The 14,464-nt window shown below is 38.6% G+C and overlaps 1 protein-coding gene across 1 annotated transcript in view; it reads left to right on the top strand.

The window, feature by feature from the left end:
• The first annotated feature begins 483 nt into the window (after positions 1-483).
• Positions 484-14,464, top strand: part of tbc1d32 (TBC1 domain family, member 32) — an 82,880-nt gene continuing 68,899 nt past the window's right edge. The window contains exons 1-13 of the mRNA XM_061051619.1: positions 484-602; positions 3,739-3,907; positions 4,059-4,223; positions 5,111-5,288; positions 5,742-5,813; positions 6,534-6,653; positions 7,047-7,125; positions 7,449-7,552; positions 7,639-7,700; positions 8,742-8,892; positions 8,986-9,045; positions 9,777-9,864; positions 12,130-12,267. Of these exons, the coding sequence (XP_060907602.1) occupies positions 3,753-3,907; positions 4,059-4,223; positions 5,111-5,288; positions 5,742-5,813; positions 6,534-6,653; positions 7,047-7,125; positions 7,449-7,552; positions 7,639-7,700; positions 8,742-8,892; positions 8,986-9,045; positions 9,777-9,864; positions 12,130-12,267 (1,372 nt within the window). The 5' untranslated portion in view covers positions 484-602; positions 3,739-3,752. The remainder of the gene's footprint in view (positions 603-3,738; positions 3,908-4,058; positions 4,224-5,110; positions 5,289-5,741; positions 5,814-6,533; positions 6,654-7,046; positions 7,126-7,448; positions 7,553-7,638; positions 7,701-8,741; positions 8,893-8,985; positions 9,046-9,776; positions 9,865-12,129; positions 12,268-14,464) is intronic.

Raw genomic sequence — 14,464 nt, 5'->3', positions numbered from 1 at the left:
TATGATAATAATTTCATTTCATTTATTTTTTATTTCGAACATGTTTTTAAAATAAAATAAAATAAAAATATACATTACAAACAAAGCAAACAGCAATCAAAGCATACTTTCTGTAGTGGCTCGATTATTTTTCCTTAACCAGTCCATGTTCGAAAAGGATGTAGGATGAAGTTAAATAACATATCCAGTCCTTCCACTTTTATCTTTTTATCTTAATAAATTAATCCAAGACTAAGCTTTCAAAAATAAAGTCGAATAATACATATATAATGATAACATATACATGAAATATGCAGACGACTTCACAGAGGTTATTCTGTGTATGTAGGGTTTCTTATTCTGTTTGTTTTATTTTTTTGTTTATTGTATTTCATGCGCCAGCGGTAATGTAAACCCTTGAAAATGGTTTAGATGTCAATATTCCCGACGCTCCAGAAGGCATCGTTTAGATTCTATCGTTCCCATAATGCACCGCGGTCAAGGCGAAGAGGATGTTTCCATAGATACGAAACAGCGCTTTGCTTGTGCTGTCAAAATGCAGCCTGAATAAAAAACACAACAGCTTTTGCGACTACCTACCTACACCTGAGTACACAAACAAGGTGACTGCTTTAAAATGTTTTGCAGACGATGTTTTGTGTCCAGTTGTTTAGGTTTTTTGTTGTGTTTATTTTACTCAACCTAGTTTTTGAAGTGAAATTGGACAGTTAGCTAGTTGTGCTACAATGATGCATTTAGACATCCTGAAGCTCACCTGAGATGTAGTCACGGGTTTTGTCTTCCAGGTAAAAGTTTACATAATAAATATTCAGTTTATGGTGTACAGCAGGGACCCATCAATTGCAGCTGATAAAAGTCTTATTTGTTGTGTTGACACGTTTGTTTACATTGTGAAATTACTTGTAAAGCACTTTATTTTCACCAGTGGAGAGTCATGTATTTTTTATTGAATTCGTTATAAGCAGTGGACATTGCTTCATATGTTAAGTACAAAGTGGATGTCATGCTTACAGGTTTCTAGTTGTTGCTAATTTGCAACCCCTGTCCCTGGCTTTTAATTCAATTAAATTCAAATTCAAAAAACTGTATTCAAAGGCACACAGAGCAGTAAATGAACAACAGTGCAAGTACGAAACATTTTAACCTAAATATAAAGTGTCAATTTAAATACAACTTAAAGCTTAAACTTAACTTAAAAATACAAAATATGAAAAGAGTAGATATGAGTGGACAGTGATCGGACTAACAAATGTAAACAGAACTATGTGCAGTAGTGATCAGATGTAAACAGAACTATGTGTAGTAGTGACCAGATGTAAACAGAACTATGTGTAGTAGTGACCAGATGTAAACAGATGTAAACAGAACTATGTGTAGTAGTGACCAGATGTAAACAGAACTATGTGTAGTAGTGACCAGATGTAAACAGATGTAAACAGAACTATGTGTAGTAGTGACTAGATGTAAACAGAACTATGTGTAGTAGTGACTAGATGTAAACAGAACTATGTGTAGTAGTGACCAGATGTAAACAGATGTAAACAGAACTATGTGTAGTAGTGACTAGATGTAAACAGAACTATGTGTAGTAGTGACCAGATGTAAACAGAACTATGTGTAGTAGTGACCAGATGTAAACAGATGTAAACAGAACTATGTGTAGTAGTGACTAGATGTAAACAGAACTATGTGCAGTAGTGACCAGATGTAAACAGAACTATGTGTAGTAGTGACCAGATGTAAACAGAACTATGTGCAGTAGTGACCAGATGTAAACAGAACTATGTGCAGTAGTGACCAGATGTAAACAGAACTATGTGCAGTAGTGATCAGATGTAAACAGAACTATGTGTAGTAGTGACCAGATGTAAACAGAGCTATGTGTAGTAGTGACCAGATGTAAACAGAACTATGTGTAGTAGTGATCAGATGTAAACAGAACTATGTGTAGTAGTGACCAGATGTAAACAGAACTATGTGTAGTAGTGACCAGATGTAAACAGAGCTATGTGTAGTAGTGACCAGATGTAAACAGAACTATGTGTAGTAGTGACCAGATGTAAACAGAACTATGTGCAGTAGTGACCAGATGTAAACAGAACTATGTGCAGTAGTGATCAGATGTAAACAGAACTATGTGTAGTAGTGACCAGATGTAAACAGAGCTATGTGTAGTAGTGACCAGATGTAAACAGAACTATGTGTAGTAGTGACCAGATGTAAACAGAACTATGTGTAGTAGTGACCAGATGTAAACAGAACTATGTGCAGTAGTGACCAGATGTAAACAGAACTATGTGTAGTAGTGACCAGATGTAAACAGAACTATGTGTAGTAGTGACCAGATGTAAACAGAACTATGTGCAGTAGTGACCAGATGTAAACAGAACTATGTGCAGTAGTGATCAGATGTAAACAGAACTATGTGTAGTAGTGACCAGATGTAAACAGAGCTATGTGTAGTAGTGACCAGATGTAAACAGAACTATGTGTAGTAGTGACCAGATGTAAACAGAACTATGTGTAGTAGTGACCAGATGTAAACAGAACTATGTGCAGTAGTGACCAGATGTAAACAGAACTATGTGTAGTAGTGACCAGATGTAAACAGAACTATGTGCAGTAGTGATCAGATGTAAACAGAACTATGTGTAGTAGTGATCAGATGTAAACAGAGCTATGTGTAGTGACCAGGAACAAACATTAAAAAATTAGGATTATGAGAGGAAATAGTCAACGCTCACAGACTTACGACTCTCTTGTTTTAGCCACTGTGTCTTAAAAACCTTACACTGTGAGTTTTATTGTATCAGAGGGGCTGCCAATTAACACACCTGTTGATAATTATTATGTATATAGAAGCTGATGTTTGTTTCATTGATAATACTGATAGATTGGGCTGAGTAAACTCTCTTTTCTATACTTGCTGTGCTTTGTTTATGCACTGAAGCTCTCTTACTTATACCTGAGGTAGACTGATTGATTTGATTTGATATTTGTGTCATGCTAAAACAATACGCTCAGCTGAAAACAGGCTTACAAGACACCATTACTAATACCATGAATTAGAAACCAAAAGTAGATCAATAATGATGCTCAACACAACAAACCATCCTGATGTTTCTCAGGATTCGTTTCTTCAAAAAGTGCCCAACTTATAAACATTAACGAGTTAAACAATTGTTCCTTCCTGTCATCGTCAGTGCTCCAAAACAAACAGGATTTAGAGAGTGCATTTCATTTATCAAAGGTGTTCTTAACTCATCGTAAGAAATTAGATTTATACTCGACTTCTCCTAAATGACATCATTCGCACATTCTGTGTTCCTCTGGGATGTTTTTAAATCTGTCGGCTTCAAGAGCGACCAAAGATCTCTCTCGCTTCAACATCAGATTCAGTAACGTGATTGTGCTGAAGCAGTTTACTCCAAAGGAAAACTTCCTTTTTGATCCTGTTAGTGTGGAATCATTTCATTAATATGTCAGCTATTATCATTTCACAGTTCCTCCTTATTGATCCAGATGTTTTCTATACAAGTTTCTCAATTCAGTGTATCGACTTGCAAAGTAGTTCATTATTTTACAGCTGTAAGGAAAAACAAAAAAAGGTGAAATAGACATCTTTCTCTATGACCAAAGACCCCGATAGCATCACAGGGAACTGGCCCCTCACCACCACCACACATTTGCACATTTTAAGCCTTGAATACCGCTCACTCTTTTACTTCCCACCTTAAGGACCCACTGCAGAGATGTCTCAGTTGTCAGCTGAAGATGAGGTGGAGTTACAATCCCTGCTCAAGCAGCTTCTGAGAAGCATCAACGACAGGATCTCCAACGCTCCGTCAACCGAATGTGCTGAAGACATCCTGCTTCACCTGGAGGAGACCGACAAGAACTTCCATAAGTAAGAGCATGACACTCAATCAGTGTAGCAGTATGCCCTGTACTTTTTACTTTTAACTTATGTCCTTGTGATTGTCATGTTGTTTGTATGAAACATGTACAGACATATACTACAATCGGAGTAATCATTTCTGTCTCTCTTCTCTTTCCAGTTATGAGTTTGTGAAGTACCTCCGTCACTACATGGAGCGCTCTCTGGGGACTGTGATAGAAGAAGAGACTAAGAGCTTGACCAAAGGAGATGGACAACCTGCAATAGGCTCAGGTCATGATACGCTGATCCATGCCATCACCCGGAGGACCAGAGACTCGGCTGAGTGAGTGTAGCTCAGTTAAAATAACACAAGACCTGTCCCTCTGTATAAATCATGTTGTAAGTAAGCGTCCATATTTGGCGTTCCTTTTTATATTCAGGATAAGGACAACAACAGGGGTTTCATGTCTGGCCTCAACACGGCCCATCTCTTATTGGATGATTCAGACACCTTTAAAGACAAAATTTTGTTGGGCCTTCACACTGACACAAAATGTAACAAATACAAATAATATTCAAGGATAAAGTTCACAATTCAACACCAAAACACTGGTATTTAAATAAAAAAATGCCTCATACAAAAAGAGAGCGCATGAGGGGATAGAGCGAGAGACGAGTTTCAATGGATAAGTTTGGTTGAATTCTTCTTTACCTACTCATTCGCTTTTCAAATATGTCAGAAATGTGACCATACCTCTTAGAAAATACATAAAATACATACAATTAGACACCTTTGAAGTCAGATTTCTAGGTCTAATAATGTGCAGTATTTCTAACCCTAAGTTTAGAAAGCTTTACACACACTACCTTTTTATTCTATAATAAGCAGCGTGGTCATATCTTTTATCTTTCCAACAACTTTTGCTGTTTCCGGGACAACAGATGCAGTTTTTTGGGGGTGGAGGGTGGTAAATCTGGTGAGCATTTAAAGGTAATTCTATCCTGTTATTCTGAATTTGAAAACTGCCCCAGTTGAAATTACAATGCATATTTAATGGATTCTTATATTTAGTTTTTGTTGAACAGGTGAATTAGAGTTTTGCTGAATCATATAATTTATACAGTCAAATCAGTAAAGAAAGAAAATCAACAATGTCTCTGGAAAGGGTTTAGCTAAACGCTTTAGAAACACTCAAACATGTCTAATGGCCTTTGTGCTTCTCGTGACAGGTACCAGCAGATGACGGAGACTTTGAAAAACTCCATGATCACGGCGGTGGAGTCTTTAATCAACAAATTTGAGGAGGACCAGATGAGGAAGGAGGAGATGCACCGAGAGAAGCAGCACGGTCAGTCCAACAGCCAGTACACCGACAACTGCTCTGACAGCGACTCCTCCTTCAACCAGGTCAGAGACACAACACACACACACACACACTGTCAAAGAAATAAAGGGTTAAAGTGTAATGCTTTTAAAATCTTTTTATGTGGTTGTTGATGACTCATTCAAGGATGGTATCTCTTAAATACCCCCTAGAAGGTACTACTAAATGTAGGATCCACCAGTAGCATGGTGCTGTCAGACTATGACTATTTAAATATTGGTTTAAGTATCATAAACAATATATATACAGTATTTTAAAGGTTTATGTTTGGGCTTTTTATGCCTTTATTTTTTATGCCGTTGATAGAGTCAGAAAGCGGGTAGAGAGAGAGTGGCATCAACAAATGAGCCACAGGTCGGATTCAAACCCCGGGCCACCCACTTACGGAGGACAATAGCCTCCTCTGGGGTGGTCACACTAACCATTAGACTGCCAGTATATATTTTCATAATTTGAATCTCCATTTTCCTCCCCAGAGTTATCCCTTCATCAGACAAGAGCAGCTGCAAGTGTTGGCTGAGAAACTTGACTCCAGCAGACCCAGAGAGGTAGAAAGACTCACCTTTACACTTTTACACTCAAACGTTATGATGATGGTGAACACTGCTGCTGCTGCATAGTTTTTTTCTCTCAGTAAACTGGAAAGTCATATGCTGATATGTGCAGTACATTAGTTGCTTCAAAGCCAGTGCCTGGATCCTGAAGATAAATCTACAGGTGTTGACATAAAAACAAACAAAGATACTCTGCAGGAAATCGTTTCATATAAACATTTTCTGCTTTCTTTTGTCAGATTTGAATGAAGAGTCTTTCGGTGTAGACTTTTTGTCTGACAAAAGAAGCAATTTGAGGAAGTCACTTTGGGGTCCAGGGAAATACATTTTCTTTTACTTCAATTTTAAATCTATTTTTTAGTATCTATTTTTTTGTACATTCTTAATTTTTCTTTTTTTATTTAAACTGTACTGTGTTCACTTTTTGTTTGCAATCTTTGCTCTTTGCTGCAAATGTAAATTTCCCCGTTGTGGGATAAATAAAGGATTATCTTATCTTATCTTAAGAAACAACAAGAATCAATTCATTAGGCCCTAGAAGTGTTCCTCACATCTGAAATCACTGGAAAACTGGAAAAAGGCTGATATTGAATAAACAGCTGGTGGATGAGGAGTACACATGGCTTTGCTGAAGTTTGGCACTCACTGCCCTGCATGTTAGTACGATTGACCATGTGGTGTTGGCGAGGTGACGTGTTGTAACTCTGTGTGTAGGTGCGTTGGGAGGCTCTTCAGGCCCTCTGCTGCGCTCCTCCATCCGATGTGCTGAGCTGCGAGAGCTGGAGCAGCCTGCGCAGGAACCTCTGTGACGCTCTGAGTGACCCCGACCTCAGCGTGAGTCCTGAGCTACCACCTCTACCTCATCAGGAGTGCAGCAATCAGTCTCCTACAGATTCACATTTCATTCATTTACGAGTGAATCAATAGTCCATCTTGTCATCTTCATGGGTAATTTCAGACTTTGTAATCGATTATGAGGAACACAAAACACTTGGTGGAATCCCGTCCGGCCTGTGTAATTAAAAGGAAAAAACACGATAACACTGATGAATGATTGAAAGATGATTGGAAGCCACTCTCTCCTCAAAAGGCCACAACTCTTTTATGTGATAATCCTGTTTGAACTCATCTTGTATTTTTTATTTAACGTTTACATATCACTGATGGCTTCTGCATATATGTGCGTATATTCTGATAACTCGTATCTCTCCTCCTCTAATTCATCAGGATCATGTTCTGCAGTTCTTCGCTAAAAGCTTCTCCTCCTCTCCGCTGAACGTGACACGAGAGATCTACACCAGCCTGGGTAGGCCGCTCTGAGAGAACTGACTGTGTGGGCATCCCTGTCCTGTTTGAACCCAACAAAGTAGAAGTACATTTTTATTTCATGGAGGATACATTTTAAAGAGACAGCTCCTCTTTTTGAAAAATCCCAAACGAAGGGAAAACATTTCTCCACTCACTGCTTAAATAATGTATCCATGCAGAGTTATGGTTTTATTTTTACTCTCTCCTCATTACAGTGAAGGGTTATTACTAAATAAATATCTCAAGACCTTAATGAGGACAGTTTTATTGGGACTATATTGTTTAATAGTCATGAGTCAAAATTTCGCTTTTGATTTGCAGCTAAAAGTGTGGAATCAAGTTTTCTCTCACACAAACTGAGCTTCCCATCCGGCTCAGCTGTCATCGACATCAACAGACCTGAGATCAGTCGTCTGCTGAAACAGGTATCACATCTTTAATTGTTCAGTTATTTCAGTGTATCAACATATTAAAGTGATTTCTTTCCCACTGTTGTCTGCCTTGCCCTCAGATTCGATTGATGAATGACTTTCAAAAGGAGGTGACCACGTTTTGGATCCGCCACCCGGAGAAGTGAGTTGTGAAAGAATATGTTGTTACAGCAGCTCTGGATTTTAAAAAAAAGCAGGCTTCAACCATGTTTGTTAAAGTCACCCATCAGTCTTCATTTGAGCAGTGTGTGTGTCAGACGCAGAAACTCATGCTTTTCATTTTGGTTGGCATGTTAACAGGATAGAGCAGCCGCACAATCTGCATGAGCAGCACAGCTCAGGAATCATCTAGACAGATAGAGACTTGTCTATTTTTTTTACCATAGACACTCGCAGCTCTCTGCAACATTTTAGAGATTTGAAGTGAGAATGATCTGTGTGAAGCCATGTTGAAATTATTCCAGCAACAGTACGACCTTTCACTACATCTTCAGGATCTGAAGTTGTTAGATGTGTCACAGACGTGGAACAAAGCCTTACCCTGGAGGTACACTAGTCAAATAAAATGTCTCTGCTGTCCCTGTCCCTTTCATTTCTCCATGTTTGTTTGCAATCAGGAAGATATTGTCGTCTATTAATTTCATGTTGGCAAACTTGCAAAACCGTGCTGACTGTGCAGTTATCAAAATAATCCACCTAACCGGACTGATCCTCCTCATCGTGCTACAGACACAGCAAACCAATCGTAATATTTTGATTTATTTTAGTCGCTAATTAAGGAACCCCACATTAATTTTTTGGTTTTCATACAAAAAACAATAAAAGCAAAGGAGAAGCAAATGCATGGCCAGGCCTCAGTTAGTGGGATTGAGGAGGCCCCTTGATGTCTGAGGCCACCCTGGCACCAGCCCAATCGCCCCCGTAGATAATCCAGGTTTGAGTCCGATTTAGCAGGACTCTGTTCTTGTTTCACCAAACATCCAAATCTAATTACCTTAGATGCCACTGATGGAATCATGACAAAGTGTGAGACTTAAACCGGTTTACCTTAAAGATATGCAGTAAGCTGTCGTTGAGTTTCATGGTTTTCCCATCATGGTTTTGTTCAGTCCAGATGTTCTGTACTTTCTTTTTGATTTATATTCAGAACAATAGTCCTGATCTTCTTTCTGCCCGGCTTTAGATACATGGAGGAGGTAATAGAGAGCACCTTCTCCCTGCTGTCCTTCCCTCATGAACATGGCGCTGCCTCACCTGGATCAGAGAAAACCCTGGAGCCCGTTCATCTGCTGGCTTTACTGGATGTTAAAGCCACATGGTTTAAAAAGTGGATGGTGTGTCTTTAAATTAAAATGTGTCTTTCTGTGTTTTCATCTCTTTCTCAATGGTTTGGCTCATACACACTGTTCTTTCTCTTCCTCTCTCAGCATGGACACTACAGCAGGACTGTAGTTCTCAGACTCCTGGAGAGAAAATACAAGTCCCTGGTGAGTGATTCACTCGGCAATCAATATCTCCTACTTACTCCTGTGTACTCCTGAAGAGTCTGGCACCAAAAAAACAACAACAACAACAACCCAGTGAGGAAGAAAAAGTCTTGCACTGTCACTAAAGACAAAAGTCAGTTTTGTTTGCAGATCATTAAAACTACAAATGTGCACATGTAGTCAGTCTTTCTGGTATTTCTCTGCGTTCATCACTCGGCCTGGGAAAGAACATGGAGGTTTTCTGTAGTCAGAATAAAAGCAGAAACTTGATTTTGTTTAACTGAGGCCTTCTGTTCAATCCTTTAATGTCTATTGAAGTCTCTGAGACAATGAGAGGTAAGAGCTGAGTGTCAATTTGACATTTTAGAATTGATTATTTAATCCTGAAGCTCTTACTCTGACTATAGGGAGGATTACAGAGGAACTTTATCTGAAGCAAACGTCAATAACTCTTCCAAAACGATGCCTTTATAAACGACTCTTGCATTGACGTGCATAAATATTCCATTAAGTGCTCGGATCTAAATTCAAAGAACAGTTCTGGTAGTTAAAACTGTTGATTTAGACGTTCGATAAGAGGAGGCTGCCATTAGCTTTCTAAATGACTCGTCCTTAGGTCGATTTATGTCTCTTCAAGGCAGCTTCCAAAACCCAGCACACGAGTTGTCTTCTCATTCAGCCAGTCAGGTATTTGCAGCTGCATTATTTTAACATGTTTTTTTTAATTTCAGATTGTTGCAGCCCTTCAGCAGTGCATCCATTATAATGAGTCCTGTGAGCGTTTCACAAATGAGACGTCAGCAGAGCAGCACAACACGAGTAAGTAAAACAAACAGTCATAAGGCCATGATGTCCCCTAGAGGCTTTTCTGCATCCCCGTCCTCATTCTGAGTTTCACTCTATGTGGTAAATGTCGGCACATTAGCCGTAACGCTGATTTAATACATCCTTGGAAACCAACTCAGAGCTACAGTTAAAATCCCAAAGAGAAATGGATGCTTCATTTAAGGCCTGTGGGGGTTAAATGCATTTTTATACCTCGACTGCAGCCATCATTTATTTAGTTTTCTTTTATGTGCAAAAGTTGTACCAGCAACCATTAGTCCTTATGTCGCAGACGAATGCAGAGAAAGCCCTTGTAAGAAGAAATGGAAAAGAAAGAACAGTAACTAAAGATAAAGCAAACAGAAAAAAATGATCTACAGTGAGAAAAAGGAAGTTTGGAAGGTGGATATTGTTTACGCCTCTCATATCTCCTAAAACTGTTTGGGGATTTCAGACAGCCAAAGGTGATTACAGGGGACATTCAACCCCAACAAAGTATTTAAAAAAAAACATTTGGAATCAATAACATGCTTTAAAAGCTCTTTAAAAGTAAGAGCACATTTGGCAAAGAAGAGCATGAGGTGTCATTGTAATTACTGCAAAAGAAGAAGAATGGAAATCGCACTTTTTTGCACAAACTCCAGAGACTGAGTCTGCCTGCTCAGGGGAAAGTGCTGCCCTGCTCCACTCATGCTTGACTTTGTAGTGGTATTAAGAAAGTACCTGTGAAACATGCCTCAAATATGTTAAACTTACTGCACTACTTAAACAACATACCGCTATATGTCATTACATTTACTCTAAATCCTTGCAACCAAAACACAAGACTTTTGTTATGACTGTTGGACTCCAATTTTCGAGGCCATTCGGTTACACGTTTTGCATGTGCATCAAGCGTCAGCCTCCAGTGTTGAAACATGAACCCATGCGGAAGTGCAGAAATGTGCAGTTCCTCGAAATTCCAGTCCCATACTCACCCTTTCTAAAATGCCAGTTTTTTTTTACAGCAGAAATAACCATGTTTACTGTCTGATACAAAACACGTTTAGCTCAGTTCTTTATCAACACGTAATGTATGTGGGGTGAATTTTTTAAATAACTCATCTGTTTTGATTTCATGAAGGATAAGAGTTATGTATAATAAGGGGCGTGGCTGATCTGAGGAAAGGGCGGGCCTTATGCCCACCTCGGCTCCACCTTTTTTCCTGTTTCTAGGTTTACTTAAAGTTAGTTTAAGACAGATTTTCAAATATAGAAACCGTGTTAGGCGGGGGTGTTTCTTCTGTAATTGTTAAATGATGAATTCATGAGACAGACTGTGGATTATCTTCGAATATATTCGGCCAAATGGCTGACAAACTTTTCATGTTGCTTATATTCTTACTTGTAAAATACACATTTCAGTCTCAGCAAAAAAAATTCCTTTCAAGATCGTACTTGGCTCCTACCCGAAATTGGATCTGCTGCTATGAGAGTCTTACACATACTGTTACATCTATAAAGATTTAAACGAAGAAAATACATACTAATGAGCCGCCATCCTTTGGCTTCAAAACTACGCTTCAGAAACTCATGGGTGACATCACTGAGACTACGTCCATGTTCTTATACAGTCTATGATGTGCATCTTGAAATGTAGGCCTATTAATCCCTCTTCTGTGCCTTCAGAAATGGTTTGTGTTGGGTATTTAGCAAAGCAGCTTGGGAGTCATGCAGATTGATGGCACAATGCTGCACATCCAGTTGCTCATATCCTTGTGAATATTCAATAAATGGAATTGAATGGAGCGGGATGCCGGCTGTAAGTGAATCTAGAGTGAGTGTGTTATCTCCTGAAAGCCAGCTGGCTCCTGCTCACAGAACATTTTGACCTTGTCTTGGATGAGTGCTGATACACCAACTCTCCTCTGGCTGATACACTCCTCAAGAAGAAGAGGAAGACTTTATCTGAGCTCTGCCTCTTCTGGGGGTTTTCTCTGCACCCTGAGGTGCTGCAAGGGCTGCCAAAGACCATTTTTTTAATGAAATGTTATTAAACCAAAGCTGCATTACAAGAGCATTCATCATGGCTTTATTGTTCATGCAAACAACAATGCAGCCTCTTCAAATTTGCAACCCTTTTATTTTCGGCTTTTCCACTTCTTCAGGATCTTCTTTGAATATTCTCATTATTTTAACTTTATAGAAACTGGAGATGTTATTACAGTATGACTCTAGATAGTTGAAGACTATCATTGTTTTTGTCTGTTTGTGTTTCAGGCTCAGTCCAGAGGAGTGTTTACTCAGGAAAAGAGCTGGAATATTCCTTCTTTGTCCACTCGCTGTGTGTCCTGGGGAAACTACTCATCTACACTCACGGCAGAAAGCTGTTTCCCATCAAAGTCAAGACGCACAAAGGTACAAAAAACTTTAATTTTACCATATCTAAAAGCAGTGCACATTTTCAGTGTTCTCAAATTATAGTCACACTTTCCTGCTAAATCTATGTCTATCAGAGTGATGGATGGGAGACCAAAGTTATGCTCATATATGTCTATATAGAAGTTTATATTGAGCAGCTTGTGAGTGTAGCTTGGCACAAAGGCCTGCCAAACATTTAGTGTGTTTCCGTTTAGAGGTAGCTAAATTCTATTTCCATTAACTCTAAAGCTCAACAAACACATCGTGTCTATTTCTGTTTGTATGATCTGTGCAAAATCTTAACTCTAACTGCGACAATTATTCATCGATTGGACGTTACTTGGTGGAACATTTCTTGCCTGAGTGAAGAAACTTTATCTAGAGTCTCTGCTGCTTGCCATCTGGTCAAGGCTAAGAAATAATGCAACACATAACCTTCAAGCGTTAGGAATTGTTTTGTACATTTGGTGGTGAATTTATATTTTAAAATTTGGACAGAGCCAGTCAGGCTATGTCCACTTTTTTAACAGAGAAATGGCAATTTGACATATTTACAGTGGAGAAATGAAAGTTGTAAAAGCTGCGGGATGTAGAAAACACAAAAACACATTGCAATTATAATTGTTTTTGTTTGACCAATTAAGTTCATGTTTGTCTTATGTTACATGTTCAAATTAAAAATTAAAATCAAATCATGTTTTTATACACTCTATGGGTCAGACACCCAGTGATAATATAAAGAGTCTAAACAACTGAATATTTCACTTGTCCAGATAACAATTTAGATTTTATTTTTGATTTTATTTTGATCAAATAATATTCGATTAGAAGTTTAAATTACACGTTTTCTTTAGTTAAAGCCATGCAGCACAATCTTCATAATCTGAAACCACTCTTTAACTTTGCAAAGAGTTGAATACTGTTTGTTGTTCATTGCATGTAGCTGCAGCCTGCAGGACTCAGAGAAAGTCACTGATGTTTTACATGAGGGACTCGGAGATAAAGGGCTAAACAGATACTTTAATGATGAAAGTGTATTACCATATGGACACCTTTGTCTCCCCTTGTGAGAAATTTACAACCAAACAATCTACCTCATCTTTACAACAGATAATCTCATATAGGAATGTGTCTGATTGTCTAAAACATGCTGCCACTCCGTCTTGTATTGTATTGATTTTTTTCCCCTCCCTATCCAAATCAGTGCTAAAAGTTATGTAACTGCTGATACATTGGTAAACTATTGAAACTGACTCATTGTCTGTCCAAACTTTAAACCATGTTTTATATAATCATTCTTTTTCCAAGTAAGGGAAGAGGTAATGAGATAATTGGGGTCATACCGATTATGATACCCACTCTTTGGGTGGAGGCACCAAGATTAGCGGCGCACCCATAGGTAGAAGTAGTGTGTGTCATTGCCTAAGTTTTTATTGCAGTTTTATGCATGTTTGAGCATGCTGAATCTGTTGCTTGGTCATCCACTTCCACGTGTGTTCTTTTTATGTCACGTCTTGCCTCAGAGACCCCCCCACCTCCCCCCCCCTTCGTGCCAGACCGGGATAGTCTCCCACTGTGAGGTGCAAATGTGAAAAACCAGATCAGGAGGAACTCAGGGGCAGTCCTTTGACAAATTCTCTAGAAATTTCCAAGAGTGAATTTGTGAAAAGATCCATATAAACTGTCCAGGTACCCAGACAAGGATTAAGTCACTTGTTTATTTATCCAGTTTAACATGTTTTTCTGTGACGTCACAGCCATGTTTTAGTCTCCTGATCCAGAACAGTGGACAGCAGTTCTGCCTCCTTTTTATTTTCAGTGGTTTCTTTTTCTGCCTTAAGACTTTCCAAATGCAATTAATCATCTTTCCGTAGCAACATGCTGTTCATCATCTGCATGCCACATACACGCATCAAATGAATAAGTATGGGTTTATTGATATCCATTGCAACTTGCATCGTTTTTTTAACTATCATTTATTTACTCATCCGTGAAGTGAGTAATGTGGAAGACTTCCAGAAATTGTGAAAAATGCTTGACACAAATCCAGAGATCAAAAGAAGTATCCTTGTTTTGTCTAACAAAAACTTCAAAACTCATTCAGTTTATTGTGAAATAAAATGTAAGAAAGAGACAGATTTTTCCTTTTGAGAATCTTGAACACAATTAACAACATTGTTAATAATATAAAATA

This window comes from Labrus mixtus, chromosome 12, assembly GCF_963584025.1.
Source record: "Labrus mixtus chromosome 12, fLabMix1.1, whole genome shotgun sequence".
NCBI classification, from domain to species: Eukaryota; Metazoa; Chordata; class Actinopteri; order Labriformes; family Labridae; genus Labrus; species Labrus mixtus.
Note: the sequence above shows the minus strand (reverse complement) of the source record. Positions and strands in the feature narration are given on the sequence as shown.